Source organism: Haliotis cracherodii, unplaced genomic scaffold, assembly GCF_022045235.1.
Source record: "Haliotis cracherodii isolate W230 unplaced genomic scaffold, xgHalCrac1.p SCAF_1, whole genome shotgun sequence".
NCBI lineage: Eukaryota > Metazoa > Mollusca > Gastropoda > Lepetellida > Haliotidae > Haliotis > Haliotis cracherodii.
The window spans coordinates 66,495,783-66,517,538 of NW_027266264.1; the positions used below are offsets into that span (position 1 = coordinate 66,495,783).

Sequence of the window (21,756 nt, forward strand, 5' to 3'; positions counted from 1 at the left end):
TGAACGTTTGGCACCGAACTGCATCCATCAAGTCAGGCCATATGGAGGCGGAGGTTTAATGGTTTGGGTTGGAATCGGCGGTGACGTCAAAACGTCGTTATTCGAGGAAACCTGAATGCGCAGCGTTATCGTGATGACATCTTACAACCAGTTGCGGTGCCATTCATCCAACAACAGCCTAATGGTATCATTTTCCAGCACAATAATGTGAGGCCTCACACGGCAAGGCTGACCCAGAACTTCCTAGCAAACGCCAACATTCACGTTATACCATGGCCGGCATGTACACCGGACATGAACCCAATGGAACACATGTAGGACATTCTCGGCCGCAAAGTCAGGAATCGCCCTGTGCCTCCAGTTAACCTCCAGGAATTGGAACAATGCTTCCTCCCAAGTCATCAGACGTCATCAGCCCGTAGACGTGTACTAGCGTGTATTGACGCTCACGGTGGACATACCCGGTACTAACGTGACTTTCAGACCTGTGTTGTGACATTTTCCACACTTGACTCATGAACTGTGTTCAAATGAAATTTTCATTTTGGACCCCCCGCGTCTTTACATGTCTGTCCTCATGATTGTAAAGGATTGATTACAATGAATTTTTGTACACATACTGTGAAAACATTACTCACAAGTTATATACCAATTTGCAATATTTGTATCGTTTAGTTGTTTTGTTGTAATGTCATTTCAAACACGTGGTATCGTTTCTTTTGGACATTAGTTTATATAAAATCGCAAATTTAGGATACTGCAAATCAAACACAAATTATGATAAAATAAACTGATAGGCATTATATAGTTTCTTTTGCTCCTCAGTATACATCGGGAAGTCACATAGTATTAATATAATGAGTGAGTGAGTTTGATTTTATGCCGCTTTTAGCAATATTCCAGCAATATCAGGGCGGGGGACACCATGTCGGGAATCGAACCCGGGTCTTCGGCGTGACGAGCGAACACTTTAACCACTAGGCTACCCGACCGCCCCGTATTAATATAATGAGGTATGTTAAACACACTTAGACACGAAATATAAAGACTTATCTAGCATCTCTGATCAGGATGTTCTGACTGCAATTAAAACAACTCGGGAAACACAATACTTTTGTAAAAAAATTCGGGTGCCTCACCTTTATATTTTATATTTCGTTTGTTGAACAAAGCAATGTAATGTACTGCAATAAATGGGAAACGGTCTAAACCGCCGTGTGTATATGGCAGGAATATCCAAATATCCTGTTTCAGGTCGCATGACGATCAGGTAACTTCGCTGTGGATTACTCCAGTCGGATAAGCCGTGAAATAGGTATCCGATAGAAAGTGATGCTTTTGCTTTAGAACTGTACTTACTTGAAGATGTCTGCACGTTTACATTTGGTACACCGCCGCTACTCAGGATATTTTATCAAAATAACTGGAATCGTTGGCGTTCAAAATCAAACAAAAAAGGCTTCACCAACATTTGCTTATGAAAACAAATATTTTATTTGCAAACTGGTTGTATAACACTCATTTCACGCCCTAAAAGTCACAAAATCCATCAAAACAATATAATCAAACAAAATAGGAGAGAATAATATGCAAAGTAAAAAGATAATTACCGTTTCCAAATCAAAAGGGATAAATAAATTATATCTATATCTCAAGCAAGTTAATAAATATCTGTTTATAAAACGGGGATAACGTAATTTAAAGATAGGTTAAATCCCAGATGTTTTCACGAAAAGGTAAAACCTAAGTCTGATTAATCAACTGTAAACCGTTTTCTCTCTGGTTTCTAACAAAGTTAAGGGTCACCCGATTATTTTCTATTACTATAGTGTGTATGATATGGCACGACAGATTACCTAAAGTAATATGACGTAATCGGGTGATCCTTTAATGTTTTCAGCAGTATACTGAAAGTAGTCATGTTAGTTACATGCTTTTGTTGTGGCTCACATCATATTGACACATGTGAAGTGATGTAAATTCATAAGAAATTAATTCACAGTTTCCCATGTCCAGGTAGCGTCGCAATACTGCGTTCTTGACAGAAGGCGATTATGCATTTTTCAGTGTTGCACTTGTAATACATCCCATCATCTAAGTCAACAACATGTAATAAGGTGTTTCTGTACATGGTATGAATATTCAATCATTTCAAAACCTATAACACACTTCACATTGTTCATGGAATCCTGTTTCCGGTAAGTTCCCGTGTGGGATAGTCTTTGGGAATACATTATCTATAGGTGGTCCACTGAGGTTTCTTGTCGGCCTGTCACACGGGAGATAACTCATGTTGACAAGGGAGACAACTCTATCTGATATTGATGTACGCAATCTGGTTACCGAAAGGGAACTTATCCCTTCTGTATGAGTAGAACTCGCCTGGGTTGTCGTACGTGCATCTATGGGCACTTGTGTCAATGTTCTCTATCCTTACTCCAACTCTCTGAAGAAGTATCTTATTGGCTGACAGAAGGTCAACATACACCTTCTGATCTCCTTCTTTCCATAGAACAAGAGAAGGGTCAATGTCCGCAAAACCTTTCGCGTCTTCTGGAGTGAATTGTAAATTGCTTGCAGAAAGACACGGGCCAATAGCCACGACAATGTTGCCGACGTCACACCCGAAATCTCTCACCATGGCTTGGATAGTGGCGACTGTGATGCCCTTCAGCGTTCCTCGCCATCCAGCATGGGTAGCCCCACAGACGCGTCGCACTGGGTCCGCAAACAAAATGGTCACGCAGTCCGCCCCTGGAGCTGCAATAGTGATCCCTGCTGAGCGAGTCACAATGGCGTCAAATCCTGCAGGTACATCCTGGCCGATACTCCATACTCGGTTGCCGTGCTCGACCTTGGGAAACTGCATGTTCTTGCTGTTGAAGCCAGCCGCTTCCGCCAGACGACGACGGTTCTCGTTGATTACCAACATGGAGTCCCGTTTGCGAGAGGCAAAGGCGAGATTGAGCGAGCGGAGGGCGGGAGTGGAGGAGATACCGCCATTTCTGGTGGTGAATCCGTGGTTAAAGATGGCGTCCGGGATGAGAGGAGACTTCAAAATCTGGATGTCACCAATGGAAGGTAACGTTTGAAGAAAAGCCTCTATCTCACATTCTAGACCATAGGACGCAGTCAGCTCCATCTTTCCCGTCCCGACCACAGCGAAAAACATCTGATATGCCTTGGTGAAGAACATTTCGCCCAACTGCTTCCAGAAGCCGCTCTGTTCACAAGAGCAGACCATTGCCATTCGGTTCAAAGTGTTGGCATCCAGGAACTCTTTTCCTTCATAGAATGCCTGGATCTTGTTTTCGGTGACGATTCGATGATAAGTAATACCGTTGCCATCTTGGATGTTTGTTTTCTGAGAAACTTTATTGAGCTCGTTGGCAGAAGGGGAGAGCAGCAGGACATGGTGTTGCTGGACTTTGGTGTTTCTGGTGATGACCTCTGTCAGGCGCTCGATGATGCGCTCCTTTGGGTGGTCTTTGTGGTAGAGGTCCGCGAAATAGACCATGGGCTTATTTCCAGGACTCTCCTCCTCCTGGCTCAACATTCTACAACAAAAAACAACAACATATTAAAGGAAGCTGTCGAGCGGAACCCAACGGCTGACATACCTAAAGTCGCTTTCTGCACACACCATTGTTATATCTACCAGATATATAACCCAGTGACAAGTCTTTGAAAGGCATTTAGAAGTGATACACATATTAAGAAGGAGAATTTATGGATGTCAACTTCTTTATTATGAGGAACACACCGTTTCGGAGTATATGCTTTCTCCCACTCTCCTACCCAGAGTTCCATGCGGCCGGCAGCCAGCTAGCATAGTACCTCTGCCACAGGCCAGCGCCATGTGACGATTCGTCACATCTTTCACAATCCTTTCAAGATATTGCATATGCTTTTCATCCGTTTCATGTTTGACAAGTCTACACATTTTCATAAACAAATGTCAAAGAATGGTTAAATTTTATTGAAAAAGTATGCAAATACGTAAAAATCTACTTGTTTTTGCGTAGTTATCCTATGTTTACATTGGTTGTACGGGTCCACGTGCTGTCATCGAAGCCCAACGGAGAGCTAGCGACACGGTCACTTTGATGCATAAATATATATAGTCATGCAACTCACTGTCACAGTTGTAGTAGCATATCTATATAGATATGCAAAACAATATGTAAAGCGCCCCCAAATACTTGCATTAGTCCGTTCTATACTGATTTCTGAAAAAGCGCGTTTGTTTACAAACAAGAGAAAAGTCCGGTCACGTGATATGCAAATTAGCCTGTGGCAGTGGTGTTATGCTGAGTCACCACTGCGACGGAGTATAAGCTTCCTCCTTCATCAGGCGAATGAACCCAGTGACTCTAAAAAAGCACATTTATGTAAGCCTCGATTTGGGATAAAGCAGCACTTTGTATAAACCATCGATTGTCACCTATACCCCACATATATTGGCATACACTACAAACCATTTCATAAAATTTCACAGGTTTATGAGTTACGAAATCCCTTCTAAATAGAGACACAATCTGTAATGACATAGCTGGACACAAGGACACGTTGGTTACTGGAAGTAACCAAGTTGGAGCCATCGAAAACATAGAGATATTTGTCTCTAGTAACATGTTTATTTTATCGAGTGATCTGAAATTTCATGTATTCACGAGTGGCGCAGCAGGTGAACTGATGAGATAAACATTTGATATTCCATGTAGTATTTTGTAACATGATTTTCATGATCTTCCTCTGAAATCGCAGTGTCATTGGGGTAGACTGAAAGTAGTTCCGGCATAAAATAGTATTTTACTCGAATGATATATCTTTTTCACATTCTGAGGTAGATATTGCACTTTATCGCTAAGTATATTAAACATCGAATTATCCGTAGTTCAAGGAAAGCGAGTTGCAGATATAAGAAGATATTGTCTATGAAGATTGTAAACACTGTCTATACCCGAGAGGACCCGGGGTACGGATGTGTCCCCATCTTACTACTTGTCCGATGAGGCGACTAAATTGGGAACCCGTGTTAATACCGGGTTAATATGTACCCAGAAACCTATGCTGGTTGTAACAGGCGACTTAATGGATCGGGGTCGGTCGGGTAGCTGCGGGTTGAAGCGTTCGCTCGTTACGCCGAAGACCCGTGTTCGATTCCCGACATGTATACAATGTGGAAAGCCCATTCCTGGTGTCCCCCGCTGGAATATTGCTAAAAGCGGCGTAAAACCATACTCACTCACTTACTGGATAAGGTTGAGAGGCTCGGTGATATGGTAAATGGCGTGTTGTCAACGCACACCAACGGCGTGGATCGTTGCTCATAATATCACAAGACTGTCTGGTCCAGATTATTTACAAGCCGAAGCCATATATCTGGAATATTTACACAACAACCACACACTTTAAACCATATATGGAGTTCATGAAGTTCTCATTAAGGATGAGCCAATTTCTGGTGTCCCCCGCCGGGATATTGTTGGAATATTGCTAAAAGCGGCGTAAAACCATACTCACTCACTCATTAAGGATGTTCGCTTTCACTATCGAAACCCACCGATTCATCGTTACAGTGCTGGGGACGTTTTGGTCAGATTAAGGTAATGTCCATTCATATTCTGATTCAAAGACATTTGATCAAGTCGTTACATCTATAATGACGCCATGCAATTCAGTGGGAGTATGGAGTATAACCCCCATGCTATTGTCCGCAAGACCCACATATGTAATGTATGTAGGGATTACGCTGCGGGATACGCCCCAAGTACTCCGTGTTTGTCTTAAGACAACAGTCACTCCTCACTTACAGTTATAGTCAACATAGAGCCCATCCCTTGGGTTCACAAAGATGATCCCCTCCCGTGAACATCCGGGTTAGAATTGGTCTTCACCAACCCATGCTTGTCATATTAGGCAACTGATAGGATCGGGTGGCCAGGTTCGCTGACTTGGTTGGTGAATGTCATTGTATCCTAATTGCATAGATTATAGATAATATATAATTGCTCATGATGTCAATCACTGGAATGTCTGGTCCAGACTTGTTTGTCTTCAGACATCATGTAGCTGGAACATTGCTGAGTCCGGCGTTAATCAACAAACAAACAAACCAAGATGATCAGTGTTGTCTAAGAGCCGAAAGCGTTGTAAAATCACATATAATAGTATTTCTAAATGTACATACATCCGTGACTTGGGGAAAGGGAGGTAAATCGAAAACAACTCATTTTGAACTCGTATACCCCTTAACACTATTTGTGTGGATGGGGTTGTCGACCATACATTGTTCCCAGGGGAGGAACCGAACCCGGGTCGTCGGCGTGACGAGTGAACCCACCCCCGCTACCCACTTTTTAAAAAGTTTTAAATCAAATTAGATTAAAAAATAAAACCAGAAGTATTATTTGAGTGCAGAGTGCCAGAAAAATTCATGTTTTATATAATATTACCAACATAAATATTTATTTGAAAATGAAACATATGATAAAATCAACTTTATTTTGCCCCTCTGTATTGAATAAAGAGCCAATCTCATTAAAATCAAATCTTTTATTATCATATTGTACTCAATAGATGGATATTGTGCTGACAGAACAAGAAACCTAAAATTTAAATCCACAATCAACGATTCCTGTAATGCACAAGGGACGGAACTCTGTATAGCTAACGAGTACACAAGGTAACCCGTGTTCCAAATTACAATACAGCGAAAGCAGAGCTATAATTGTAGGTGGTGGTAGTAGTAGTAGTAGTAGTAGTATTAGTAGTGGTGGTGGTAGTGGTGGTAGTAACGACACTGCTACGAAGGAACAAGGAAACCCATGAAGATCCGGATTAGAATAGGTCAGCCGTAAAAGGCGACTATGCTTGTCGTAAGATGTGGGTGGTCAGGCTCGCTGACGTGGCTGATGTATGTCATCGTATCCCAATTCCGTAGATCGATGCTCACGCTGTCATTCGCTGTATTGTCTGGTCCAGACTCGAATATTTACAGATCATCGTCAGTGCGGCGTTAAACAACAAACACACAAACACACAAACATACCCAGGAACAAGGAAACACTCGGATCTGACAATATATTCCATCAGCGACCTCAATGACAGAAAGGAAATATGAGAGGTGTCTGCACTTAGTAGGAAAACCTTGTACCTTTCCAATCTAAATGTCATGGTAGATTGGTCAATGACTTGCAGTTAGTGATTATCATTGTCTCAAAATATTCAGGATATTTGGCTAATGTTCAAAACGTACAGGGAAATGTGAAATCCATATATACCCCCTACGGAAGACGTCCTTCCGACTCGTGGACATATTTCCTCTGTCATCCTCACGAGGTGGGATCATCACTTCATTAAAGGTTCAGTAGAATATCCTGTACGAGTTGAACATTCGCCAAATATCCTGAATATTATTTATCCTTCTAGAATTGAAAGGGGTAGTCATGGAATAGTTACAACATATATACACATTTCGGTCTCAGCATTTTAATATGAGTGTGTCATTTTAGTACAAACCACATATGTGTTTCATTAGAAATTAATTTAAGAGTCGATTTTATGAAACACAAATAAATCCATTTTATATGGAAATATATGGTAAGGGGGCGTGTAATTATTTTCCAGGTGTATATATGAACTTTATCGCAACTCAAAAATAACAATGAAAGTTATCGATGAAAAGTTTTAACAAAGTTTCAGGTGACTAAATATATGATATTGTATATATAAATATTACTCACGTGATGACGTTATTTTTTTAGGGTTATTTTCATTGGTCCTATCCTTATGATCTGTCTCGGTTAAAAGTGGAAATTCTTTTTTGAACTTATCAGGCGATATTAGGCCCGAGTGATTTATGTGTGCTTCTCCTAATCTTTAGGATACAATGTTCTGTTTGATATCGAGTCTGTTCGCGCACTATGTTGATACTTCCTCGGGAATTCAGGTCGTGTCTTTGGGTGCACATCAGCTGTATGGTGAGAGTCGTTAATTCGAAATGTTTACGGCAATAAAATATAAATATATCCTTCTACCAGGGTTTCGAGACCAGCCGAGAACTGAAGTAGACGTGCAATGGATATCGCAGGTTTCCCAGAGGGCCGTCTCCGGTGGTCAAGTGTCGTCATACCACCCATGTGTGGTCAAATCGGTTGGTAATGAATCATTAACAATATCGAGCTGCGTTGAATTATGTCGTAAGATAAAAATGGATACACTTCGTGAAAAAATGGGCGTAAATACTTGATGATCTGTACACACGTACGTGTATATTGACGATGATAGTGAGTGCATGAGTTGGGTTTAACGCCGCTTTTAAAAGTTATCCAGTTATATCGCGGCGTGTCAGCTTTATGTGGGAGGAAGGCCCGAAGAGATGCAGGTTTCAGACGTTTACTACTTCAGTGAAACCATCGAGCACGGGTATGGTGCTGACAAACCTAGAAACATAATCGGGTCGAACTGAGATTCGAACCCACAATCATAGGTTTAAGGCGTGCCCAATCGCGGCGCCTTAGACGACTGGGCCACCCTTGACGATGGTAGGGGAGAGTCTACTATACACACACTTCACTCTTTAACTCAAACTCAATTCACCCGATATATTGTTTAAGGTGCTGTAAAAAAAAATAATCAGGCGGAACCCGTATAGGTCCTATTGTCAAATATTGGCACTCTCGAACAAACGATTACTCGATAAACATACTTATATATACTTACATATATAGGAATATATTTTTATTTACTGACCAATAACGAGTTCCTGTGATTCGAAACCTATATATAAGTATACATATATATGGGTATATATTTTTATATACTGGCCACGACGTGTTGCTGTGATTCGAATTCCCTGACACATTACTCGTGTACTACTTAAAAAGGTTAAGGATCACTTGATTCTTTCATATTACCGTAGTTAATCTTTTATCACATATAGCAATGTGAAAGAGTCGGGTGGTTCTTTACTAAGTCTAGTAGTATACAAAATTCGTGGCATGCAAACACTCATTTTCTCCTAACCAAATGGACCCGTGAAGATTCCGGGGTAGAATAGGCCTTCAGCAACCCATACTTGCCGTAAAAGGCGACTATGCTTGTCGTAAAAGGCGACTAACGGGATCGGGTGGTCAGACTCGCTGACTTGGTTGATACATGTCATCGATTCCAATTGCGTGGATCGATGTTCATGATGTTAATCACTGGATTGTCTGGTCCAAATTCGATTATTTTACAGACCGCCGTCATATAGCTGTAATATTGCTGAGTGCGGCGTTAAACAACAAACAAACAAACAAACAAACAACCCTAACCAAATGACGTCAAATAAGTAATTCAAATCCTGTAGTAAATGGCATCCTTATACATAAACAGCACGATGTTCAAAGATGAATAACACTAACGATACATGGGCTAGTCAGTCGACACATCGTGAAGGGAGCACGCAACTAGCGACACAGTCATAAAGGGCTATACAAAGAGTTGCATTGGATATTCAGTTTCATGTTGTATGCTTCTGCCCGAGTGCAGTCATTGACCCAATCAGCCCACGAAGGAAATGCGTCACTTAGTCTGTGTGAGCGGAACAGTCGTGGGTGGGTCCTTGTGCTCAGGTGGGGCGGGTGGCGGAAGACACATCGACATGATAAGAGAAGAACACTGGTTGACATATTTACAAGATGGGTGTCTAACACAGTTTCTTATTTCGTTTCCCAGCGACGAGATTTCGGAACCCGGAAGTTATCAGCTTTGTCGCTGTCAACACAGTAACAGTTTCTAAAGGACTAGTGTAGTATACGCAAGACTCATGGTTGCCGAGTAAGTACAATATTTACCTAGCCAGCTCGCTTTCATAGTCTTCTTTTTCTTCGTCAGACATACTGAACAATGTGTGCAAGATAACACTTCGAAGATGGCGACAGCGATCGAAGGGGAATCCCCAAGCTTATCACGTGACATGAATTATTGAGCGCGTGACAAGCTGCATGGGTTTAAACCCTTCGCCCCTTTCGGCTGTATCGGGGATGACTTGGGTTCAAATAGTTTAAACGTAGGTGTAAATGTGGGGTGTTTTAGGGATTAGGTTTGTATTTGTTCTTCTAAATTTATATTCTTATAAACTTAATGTGACTTAGTAATAACATATTTCTTAAATTCAGACTTTGGAACTGTAATACTTATCACTCAATTAGATAATCATACAACCCTCATATTTAAATTAAACTGATGCAAACTGGTTCCCCAATACATGTTATTCAATTGATATCGTAACTTTGTATCTGTGTAGACATTATAAAATATCACACATATTGCAAGAAGCGCAGGGAATAGTGTTAAATTGTGGTATTTTTAGATCACGAAAGTGATACCATTGACATGTCCCTCACATTTTATTCCCTGCTGTCGGTCCCATTTTTATTACTGTCAAGATTAACTTGAAAACCGGTTGTCTTCTTCGTGTAAAAATAGCCTAAAACTTTGAGACGGTGAGTCATGTGCACCAAAAGGTTGGACAAATTAGTTGACAATTGCAAGAGAGACATATATCTCCATTTCAAAAGGTAATCTCGTATTCTTCAAGGGAGGGTGTATGCGATTCACTGCGATTGTCGGGTACGTGACACGTTGCAGGTAATCAATATTCAGCCCCGGGACAAATCGACATTGTTATCAGGTTTTACCGTAATAAATACATTGTTCGCTTCACGTGCAGGAAGTCCTGAACAAAATGTGTTTTGAAAATAAATGAAATTATTCGTCTCCTTTTCAATGAAAATAAAACATAACCTTTTTGTAACAAAATTCCCAGTCCTCAAACCCAACCCCACAACCCTCTCCATGAAATGATTATTACATGGGGGGTCGCTTATGTTCGGGTCGAGGACCTGGTAGTAAACGAATGCCCCCCATAAATAATCAGCGTCCGGATGGTGACATCTCCTCGTCCTGTGCTCCTTGCTACTGTAGCAACAGGAAGGACTACTTGTTCATTGCTCGTCTCCGTTGATACAGTTCATACTACTGTAGCCCCTTTTCTAGGCACATACAGTGGCGTTATCATCATCATCATCATCATCATCATCACAGTTATCGTCTTCATTATTGATGTTATCATCATCGTCGGGGCGGTCGGGTAGCCTAGTGGTTAAAGCGTTCGCTCGTCACGCCGAAAACCCGGGTTCGATACCCGACATGGGTACAATGTGTGAAGCCCATTTTTGGTGTCCCCCGCCGTGATATTGCTGGAGTATTGCTAAAAGCTGCGTAAAACCCCACTCACTCACTAACTATCATCATCGTCGTCGTCGCCGTCATCATCCGTAGTAGTAGTAGTAGTAGTAGTAGTAGTAGTAGTAGTAGTAGTACTAGTAACCCGCTTCCAAAGACGACGCAACTCGCTTGTTTAGAATTATGTCCGTCAGCTCAAAGTTCCGCATCTCGTGAGTTCGAATCCAAGATTCCACCAACACCATACCCTATCGTTGGCTTCAGCGAAACCTCAACCCTCTAAGACCCGCGTAGCTAAGGGCTTGCTTCACACTTTAATATGTTACTGACTAACTTTTCTGTAGGGCTTAAACCCACAACTCGTTTTCATGTAAGAAGTGTCCCTATAACCGCCAAGTGTTGCGAAAGACCAATTCTGAATTGGCTGTTTGCAGAGACGTTAGGACGGTCAACACTCTTGTCACGCTATAATTCGTTCCTTTACACCGTCACGTACTGATCACGAGGCCCTGTCTACAGCCGTGTCACGTGTTTGCCATACCCGCATGCGTCATTCCCTTTGCCGAACAAGTATAATGTCACCCACATTCGTCCTATGACTTTAGATAATCAAATACAAAACGAGGTCTATGACTATTTACGTTGAAATACACATTCAAATATCCGCATGACATATTCATATTCTCTATAACATTTATTATTAGCCTTCGCAATATAAGCATCGTTAAAAATACTTATTTAATTATATTCGTTAATAAGTGTCATGTTTGCAGATGTTGTACGTTTGTCATGTTCACTGATCTTCTTTGTACATCATCATTTACAGAGGTGAACAAAGGTCATATATAAGTGTAAAGTTGTGTTTCCTGGAAAATGAGACATTAAGACGTTTCAGACGAAAGGTGTCACTCCTAAACAAACAACTGCTTCATGTGCGCCGTAGGAAAGCCCTCTTCGCTGTTCCTGCGCATTTTACTACTGATTAGATACGTGCACCTGCGAGCCGCTACCTCTAAACAGATTTGATGTTGAAATCAGGAAGTTTTCTGTTTTGTTGAAGCTGTGTTGAAATGAAATGATAACCTTACTTGAGGCGAATAAAGTAACGAGAATGCGTCATTGTACCAGCCGCTTGAGGGGACCCGGAAGTGATTCATAGCATGGAATGACAGGAATATGTGAGCGAAATCATGAAGACTGTTTTGTTTTCAGCCAGTGAAGTCTACAGCATATGAACGCGGACTGGGTTGTGCACGAGTTTCTTAATATATGAGAGACACAAGAATGTAACACTGGTTTACAATAATAGAGACACCATTACTCATTACGTCACTATTGGCGCATGTATTATTTCAGATATCCTGTCTCTGGCCCAGTCGTGTAAGGCGCCGCAATTCGCTGAGTAGAGTTGCGTCCCTTGGGTACGCTTGAAACCTATGATTGTGGGTTCGAATCCCGGTTCTCCCCGATTATGGTTCTAGGTTTGTCAGCACCATACCCGTGCTTGTGGATTTCACCGAAGTGGCAAACACGTGAGACCCGCATTACTCGAGCTTTAAGCTGAAACGCCGTGATATTACTGGGATACTGCTCAAAGCGGCGTTAACCCCAACTCACTCACTCACCCTCACCTCACCTCACCCATCAACAATGCCTAAAAATGATATAGCCAAGGCACGCGTTCATCAACGCTAATTTCTGCAATCATACCAAGGATACTGAGGAAGCTATCTAATAATACATTGTTATTGAGATATTGTAAAACCTTACATGATCCATCATGTTTCTAACACTACAACAATGGGATTTGCATGACGTTATGTGTTTTATGCACCTGATTACTTCAAGCTGGAAAATAATTTAATAACTTACTCTAAAACGGGGTTACCTTTCACCTGGCATTCGTTAAAGTCCAGGGTGTACAACAATAAGGCGGTCGGGACGCACTCGTAATATGTCGTATGGAGACAGTTACTACTTCCTGATTACACCTGAAAAGCGAATTAAATAGGGTTCTACTATTCAGTTATTGTCTCGCCGAAAGAGGATTGGGGACTATTTCTTCTTTAATCACGAATCACCACCCTGTAATTGTAAAGGTATCGCAGGTGCAAACAAACCCACATACTGCTGAGGGTTTGTTTGCACCTGCACCTAGTGCTGGGCCTTGACCTGTATCACACGTGGCCATTGATCACTTCCGGGTCACCACAAACAGCTGGTATGATAAAGACTCGGGTAACGCCCCCATTGGAGTACGTCAGTTTACCCCGACCAGCACAGGCTAAAGGACAGGGCTGTCTTCATATCGTCGTTGGCAGTTGTGATAGGTAGGCATTTTACTAAATATATTGTAATCAGATCATAAACACGTCCAAATCATGAACCGCGATAAGTGATTAGATTTGTTGTCAAATATCGTAATATATTTTCTTTAAATCTCACATCGGGGTGCACTTCGAAACCAGCAGAGTGTCAATATTAGTACGATTTTGAATAAATGTACTTGATCAGAAATCTATGGCAGTGTATTACTGCCACAACGTAGTATCTACGTGGATGAAATAAGAAGATACTGTTTTAGACTATGGGACTAATACGCTTCCATAGAAATCGACAGTGATAATAGCTGCAGTATTTGTGGGTTTGGTTTTGAAATTGGGAGCAAACTCAGCGATATATAAGCTAATGTCACTCTGTGTGTGTGTGTGTGTGAGAGAGAGAGAGAGAGAGAGAGAGAGAGAGTGTGTGTGTGTGAGAGAGAGAATGTGTGTGTGTGTGTGAGAGAGAGAGAGAGTGTGTGTGTGAGAGAGAGAGAGTGTGTGTGTGTGTGTGTGTGAGAGAGAGAGAGTGTGTGTGTGTGTGTGTGAGAGAGAGAGAGTGTGTGTGTGTGTGAGAGAGAGAGAGTGTGTGTGTGTGAGAGAGAGAGAGTGTGTGTATGTGTGTGTGTGAAAGAGAGAGAGAGAGTGTGTGTGTGTGTGTGTGTGAGAGAGAGTGTGTGTGTGTGTGTGTGAAAGAGAGAGTGTGTGTGTGTGTGTGTGAGAGAGAGAGAGAGAGAGGAAGAGAAGCCCGCAGAAGTAGGATATAAGTATATTATCGGGGAAATCGAAGGTCCCATTGCTCTTCTAAGGTCCCAAGGATCTACTACGACCGTCGTACGTAATACAATTCAATCCATCCACATAGACATTAATTTTCGTAACAGCATGACTCATTTGTGAAACCAGACTGGATCATTAAATTGAATTATGTCCTACTTAAAATCCACTTCGTGACCATTTGAGTCATTTTATGAATAATAGCGAATTGTTAACATTCTTTCGGTAAAGAAGTAAAGGAAATAAGAAACAGCTGGCGACATGGGAATGACATTATATCATACATTGTGTTACTGGTTGTGCTGTTATTGAGACGACAAAGTTATGTCTCGACTATACACACACATCATTGATGATAATTGAATGAGTGAGTGAGGGAGGAACGCTCGAAGTGATGCAGGTCTTAGACGTTTACCACTTCAGTGAAACCCACGAGCACGGGTATGGTGCTGACAAACCTAGAAAAATAATCGGGATGAACCGGGATTTCTGGCGTGCCAAGGGACGCAATTCTGAACAGCGAATCGCGGCGCCTTAGACGACTGGGCCACCCGTGCCCCCGATGATAATTGAAACATTGACAAGCTCTGATTCGGGGAATGTATGTGTGACAGTATGTGGACGTATTGACACGCTCCGGTTGAGTGGCTTGTAGCCCACAGAGACTCTCGTATAGTTAGGAGAGCGTCGTGCCCCGCGTGAAGTTATAGATTCGTATCCACAGAAACATAGTAAGATATAAAGGGTTATGTGTCCTTTGAAAAATGGACAAATTTACTTGAGGAACATGCAGTGATCAAGTTCTTGCAAATTGTTGTTGGACTCAGGTTGGAAGTGGGGAATCCAGATTTCATCCATATTCACAAATCGTTTCAAGAACCTTTCTGGATCAGCTTCAAACAGAGCAAGATTATCACGAGACATATTGTGCCTTGTGCGTTTTTTATACGATGTCAGAAGCTATAGAACCCAACGAGCGGATACTTTCGTCAGTGACAATGTTTCTGCCATAATGGAAGGTACTCTCTCCTGTGACATGTCTACTGAACTAGCAATATGACGCTCCGTCATTCGCTGGTCGGCTGTCACAATATCGTGCATTCTCTGGACAGCCCTTCCAGGACGGGGGTCATCTTCAAGGGTCTCGCTTAAACATCCTTTTACGGTGACACAGGAAGGGGAATCATGCCCTAGTGTTGTACTCAAACCTTCTTGGATGGCTTTTGGTTCTGAACCCCTTTTCGGCAAGTAGTTTACATAAATACCTAATGTTTAACATCCTTTTCACAATAACATGGAGAAGTATCACATTGAAACTTTAGTAAACAATTTGTTGTTTTTTAATGTATACTTCGATTTGTAACACGTTAACAGCCCCAATATATCAACCCGTGTATTATGCTTCCTCACGCACAGACATGCATTCTCTCCTTCGGTCAGTAATACTACCTCTCACCAAATGTCTCCTCTCGTTGCCGACCTTTATTTCGTCGCTTTCCGTTCACGACGAAAATTGCTTGACGCGCACAGTACATTGGTGTTTTCTCACCCTAGTTTCCATATCTTCCTGTTCAGAATTAAAAACTTGCTCACGACAGGACTGACAACAACATGCATTTTACGCGGTGGCGTTACTCATCCAGTGATATGCAGACAAACACTACTTTGTTACCCACACTGGGTCACGGTAACTAGCCCGACCACGTGTATTATACTGGGGTTCTAGGCTTGTACTACCAAACCCCGTCAATCCGGAAGTAATCGCTCCAAATGAAATAGTCCTGGTTAACAAATTTCCAGATTAACAATTCATAGGTACGTTGTACTATCTCGTTTAAGGTATTCTAAGACGCCCCCAAAGGTAACTATCCGGAAAGTTGCAATTACAATTAACGAGGCCCGAACTAGCGAGGTCTCCTTTCCTTTTTTGAAATCTCCGCTCTTTCCGCTTTTAAAACACTCAACGGCCAAGCGGTAAACACATTGATGATCTCAATTTGAATAATTGTTGCATATATCTTAAACAATGGACAAGTTAAAATATGTATTCTGAACCAAAGGCGTTTTAATTTTAATGCGTATTTTTTTCCCGGCGGCTTCACATGAAGATATGCATGGAGACGAAAAACATACTACAGATGTTCTAACGTTATTTAGTTATGTCTCCAGTGGAACATAGCCCTGTTTTTTCACTCAACATGTAATTGTCAGCATTATTGATTTCATCTCGTACAGTTTCACATGGGGAAATAAATTACTTCAGCCCTTTCGTTGGCAGAAATGTCTTTTAACAAGATAATCCAAATGTACGTTGTTTCCTGTATGAAGTTCAGAGTATTGCTTTTCAAATATTGTAATAGTTCAGATGCAACGAAGTCACCCTAACAGACATGGCGTACGTGTCATCCTGTTCATGTTGGAGCTCCCACCATTGCACTTAGACCGAGTATATTCTGTTCAGAGGGCCAACGGTCAGTCGGAAAAAAAGGCGGAACATAAATGTATACACCTACGTGTGTAGTTGGATTTGGACGTGTCAGATATATATATATATATGTATATATATATATATATATATATATATATATATATATATATATATATATATATATATATATATATATATATATATATATGGATTGATGGATGGATACGTCGGGTTCATAAAACCTTCCAACTTAACGGATCAGAATCTTTCTGATACTAGTAGGACGCAACAACAGCGAGCATCACCATCGTCCTCACAACCAGCATCCATGATGGATGAGTAAACATGAATGTTACATTGTTTCGCGTCATCTTTAAAGGGGGACTAGGATCGGGTCAATTGGCATCCCAAGCCAGTTTGAATCAGGTCATCCAACCAATACTTTACCTCTCTGCTCATTCAGGCTGAAAAATCTAGACGAACATACGAATAAAATATTATCTTAATTGTTATAGTAACAATATTTCACGCAAAGCATGGTTATATTATTATTTTTTTAAGTGAACCGATGCATTCTCTCAACGATGTCGCCTCTTATATTTCCTCTATATATCGCGCGGAGCGAAACCACGGCCTGTTGAGATGCGACGAATTAATGTTTGGGTATCTACTCAGTATCAAGTGTTTTTATGTGCTTGTATGTTCAGTCCTCATATATATTTCGTTTCTCCTTTCAGACAGGTCCCCGTAATCGACATGGAGGTCGCAGCACCTTCAGCTGTCCTGGTCGACATTCATGGCGTTGAAGACAATGTTGACGTCATCAGCAAAATGGCGAAGCACCTACGCGTAATTGAGAATGTGAGTAGTCACGTATACGTATACTTTCTGACGTCGACGGAGACGCCGGTCGTGCCAGGAAACGGCCTGACCGGCGCCAACATGACAACGTCCAATGTTGTAGGTGAAGGTCGCGTCAACTGCTTCTACGACGCCAAGAGAAACCTGGACAATGCAGATGTAGTTAACGTGTGCGTCTTGTGTTGCGAACCCTGTGAAGAGTATTGGAAGACCGTGTGCGGAGCCATGTTCACGCCAGTTCACACATGGCGGATTGAAACAACGCCGTGTGACGTCACGGCCTTGGTGGACTCGAAGTCGGCGTTACCTGACCTCCGGAACATGCTCATAACCCTGCCGTCAATAGGAGAGATAAATGTATTGAGAACAACTCTCATACCAAGTCCCAAATTTAACCATGGTTATTCCACACGCTCTGGCGGGATCACCAGCATACCGAGCCTGGCGTCCCTGAACTTGCTGTACACGACGCGCAAACGCGATTCACGTCTGACCGTGACGGAGAATCTACGACGCTTGGCCAAAACTGCCCTGTTCGATCCGGAACAGTTCCTCATTACGCGGACTGACCACGGGAACAAGGTGTGGGTGGTTGGGAAGGAAGAGCCAGAGAAGTACGACGCCATTGTCACCGACAAGCCTGGTTTGACGGTGGCCGCGGCAGGAGCTGACTGCACCCCTCTTCTCTTTGTGGATCCAGTCAAACGCGTGTGCGGCGCAGCACACGCTGGGTATATGGGTACACTGAAACGGGTGGTCGTTCAGACAGTGAACGCTCTTGTAGAAGAGTTCGGAAGTAATGTGGAGGATATTTTGGTTACCATGGGACCGACGTTATGCGCGGACTGCTTCTCGTTTGACAGCATGGATCCTGCAGTAGAAGAGTTCCTGGCTATTGACCAAACCACTGTGGATTTCAGGGTGAATGGTGAAGGTACTCGGGTACACGCAGGTCTCGTGACTACCAACACACTCCTCTTGGAAAGGATTGGCATCAAACCAAACAATATAGACACGACCCGAGCCACCTGCACAGCCTGCGACCCCGACAGGTTCTTTTCTTACCAGAGAGACAATTTCCCGTTTGGGAACCAAGTTGGCTTTGTGAACATTAGATAAAGTGATAGCCATTGTTGCGTCCTCTGCAAGATATGACATTCCGTTTGGTCTATAGGTCTCTGCAGGAACGTATAGCATTCCGTTTGGTCTATGGGTCTCTGCAGGAACATATGACATTCCGTTTGGTCTATGTGTTTCTGCAGGAACGTATAGCATTCCGTTAGGTCTATGGGTCTCTGCAGGAACATATAGCATTCCGTTTGATCTATGTGTTTCTGCAGGAACGTATAGCATTCCGTTTGGTCTATGTGTTTCTGCAGGACCTATGACATTCCGTTTCATCTATGTGTTTCTGCAGGAACATATAGCATTCCGTTTGATCTATGTGTTTCTGCAAGAACGTTTAGCATTCCGTTTGATCTATGGGTCTCTGCAGGACCTATGACATTCCGTTTGATCTATGTCTTTCTGCAAGAACGTTTAGCATTCCGTTTGATCTATGGGTCTCTGCAGGACCTATGACATTCCGTTTGATCTATGTGTTTCTGCAAGAACGTATAGCATTCCGTTTGGTCTATGGGTCTCTGCAGGACCTATGACATTCCGTTTGATCTATGTGTTTATGCAGGAACGTATAGCATTCCGTTTGGTCTACGGGTCTCTGCTGGAACGTATAACACTACGTTTGGTCTACGGGTCTCTGCTGGAACGTATAACACTACGTTTGGTCTACGGGTCTCTGCAGGATGTAATACATTAAGTGTGCCTGTGTACATTGGCTCACGGTTTTCGCCGGAACCAGGGTATGATACACCTATGCGCCTGCAGATAGACGTTGTTCTATGGGTCTCCACACCAAGATATGATATAACAGGTGATCAATGGGGTTACGATATATTTAGTGTAGACATAATATATTTTCGTTCACACCCCCACCCCCCATGCATCCCAGCATATGGTTCCCTAAGTCTGGTAGGCTTTATGTATGGCACTGCATATCTCTGTGCCAGTGTTAAATCTATTGTCTCTGCAGGGACCCTTCTCATTGTGTAACTGATGATGTATTATATTACGTTGGTCTGTCGGTTTGTGCAGGAACATATAGCATTGTATTCAACGGACAGGTCCCTGCAGAGATACATGACCTACATTAGGTCAACGGTTTGTTGTCTACTGCTGATTAACTGTGGTGGTTGTGACTTAGTGTGATTACTCTCAGTGCTTTGATAATTCATGTTTGTTCTTCTACTTTACCTCATTTATGATCAAATTTTAACATTATCCTTGTGATTTTATCCTAGTTGATTACGCTCGTCTCGGCTTGTTTCATTTGACGTTATAGTGCTATCCTGGGCTTGTCACTCCGAATCCTATCTCAAGTTCATATATTTTATCGGGAGTTATCCCCCCCTCGCGAATGGTGCGTCGTATCTCGTGATGATTAAGTGGCGGTGTCATTCAAATTAAACACCTTAATTCGGGCTACAGTATTCCTCAGGTAAACCATGATATGTTCTGACATATTTTGAACAGCATTACCCTAGTAAGCTGCAGTTGCCACCTAAAACATACAGACGTAGGTTAATGCTTACTTTTGCAAAAGGCAAAGGGGTTTATGATTACATATTAATACAACTGTGGAGTTGAATGATGAAACGTGTCTCTGCCATGTGTGCCGTGCGTGGTTATATCATGGGGAACTATGTTACGTGTACGTCGAGTATCCGATGGTCATAACATGGGGTCTATGAAATTTATACGTCGAGTGTGTCATGCGTGCTTTGGTTAAATTATGGGGTCTATGAAATTAATACGTCGAGTGTGTCATGCGTGCTTTGGTTATAGCATGGGGTCTATGAAATTAATACGTCGAGTGTGTCATGCGTGCTTTGGTTAAATTATGGGGTCTATGAAATTAATACGTCGAGTGTGTCATGCGTGCTTTGGTTATAGCATGGGGTCTATGAAACTAATACGTCGAGTGTGTCATGCGCGCTTTGGTTAAATTATGGGGTCTATGAAATTAATACGCCGAGTGTGTCATGCGTGCTTTGGTTATAACATGGGGTCTTTGAAATTAATACGTCGATTTTGTCATTCGTGCTTTGGTTATAACATGGGGTCTATGAAATTAATCCGTTGAGTGTGTCATGCGTGCTTTGGTTATAGCATGGGGGTCTATGAAATCAATACGTCGAGTGTGTCATGCGTGCTTTGATTATAACATGGGGTCTATGAAATTAATACGTCGAGTGTGTCATGCGTGCTTTGGTTATAACACGGGGTCTATGGTGCTACTACGTCAAGTGAAATAAGCGTCAGAGTTGTGATTGATTCCAATAACAGCATTCATCAGCAGGTGTCTGGTGACATATAGTAGTCAGATTTTATTGACAAATAATCAGTGACTTGTACATTTAATAACAGTTCCAGTCTTTGTAGTATTAAAACGTTGTGTTGGTGCATGCATGTTTGTATACACAGAAGCTTTACACTTGATGATATCTAGCCTACAAAGGTCTCCTTTGCTCTTGAATTTGTATATTCCCAAACTGTTTTCTCCGCCATCAACATATGTAAGCGAAATTACCCATTTCCACTATTTACGTATGTTCTCTATTCAGATACGGTCGCATTAAGGGTTGGTATAGGGTAAGGTTATGAAATAAGCGTAAGTACGTTGAATAAGGGACGGACCTCTAACGAACAGGGCTCTAATATGGGCTGGGTTTAAAAATATACGAAGGTCATAATGGCCTGGGCTTTTATTAGAGGAAAGACGGTACTGCTACACCATCTTGGCAGTGATACAGAGATATGAAGTCACTCTGCTCGTTAAGATACAAATTATATGTAATCAGTTTGATGTATCGCTGGGAACGGGAATATCTGTACTCAGGTGTCATTATAAAGTCAGTTCTTTTCCACCAAGTTATGAGTTCGTCAGCCTCTGCCATGTTAAAATACTGGTTTATGTTGAACGTTGACTGGATCAACATGAAACGTGTTGGGTTCAATTCCAAAGCTGTAACTGCTAAACAAATACTGAACATTGGACGTTCAAGCAAACAACTT

At 42.1% G+C, this 21,756-nt stretch overlaps 2 protein-coding genes across 5 annotated transcripts in view; one reads left to right on the forward strand and one right to left on the reverse strand.

Annotated features, from left to right (window-relative positions):
- Window positions 1-2,040: 2,040 nt before the first annotated feature.
- LOC139467463 (purine nucleoside phosphorylase LACC1-like) overlaps window positions 2,041-21,756 on the reverse strand; it is a 30,620-nt gene continuing 10,904 nt past the window's right edge. For 2 of the 3 annotated variants that reach the window (XM_071249017.1, XM_071249023.1), the window contains exon 2: window positions 2,041-3,557. In XM_071249017.1, coding sequence (XP_071105118.1) covers window positions 2,312-3,557 — 1,246 coding nt within the window. In that variant the 3' untranslated portion in view covers window positions 2,041-2,311. Of the gene's footprint in view, window positions 3,558-9,842; window positions 9,922-21,756 lie in introns of those variants that run through there. The other variant, XM_071249010.1, reaches the window with a different exon arrangement.
- LOC139467484 (purine nucleoside phosphorylase LACC1-like) lies at window positions 9,629-18,808 on the forward strand. 2 transcript variants are annotated; one of them, XM_071249031.1, is made up of 2 exons: window positions 9,629-9,825; window positions 17,499-18,808. In XM_071249031.1, the coding sequence occupies exons 1-2, from the start codon at window positions 9,815-9,817 to the stop codon at window positions 18,739-18,741; spliced, it is 1,254 nt and encodes a 417-aa protein (XP_071105132.1). In that variant the 5' UTR covers window positions 9,629-9,814; the 3' UTR covers window positions 18,742-18,808. The 2 variants fall into 2 exon arrangements, with proteins under 2 accessions (XP_071105132.1, XP_071105135.1); XM_071249034.1 differs by lacking the exon at window positions 9,629-9,825 and adding an exon at window positions 13,486-13,565.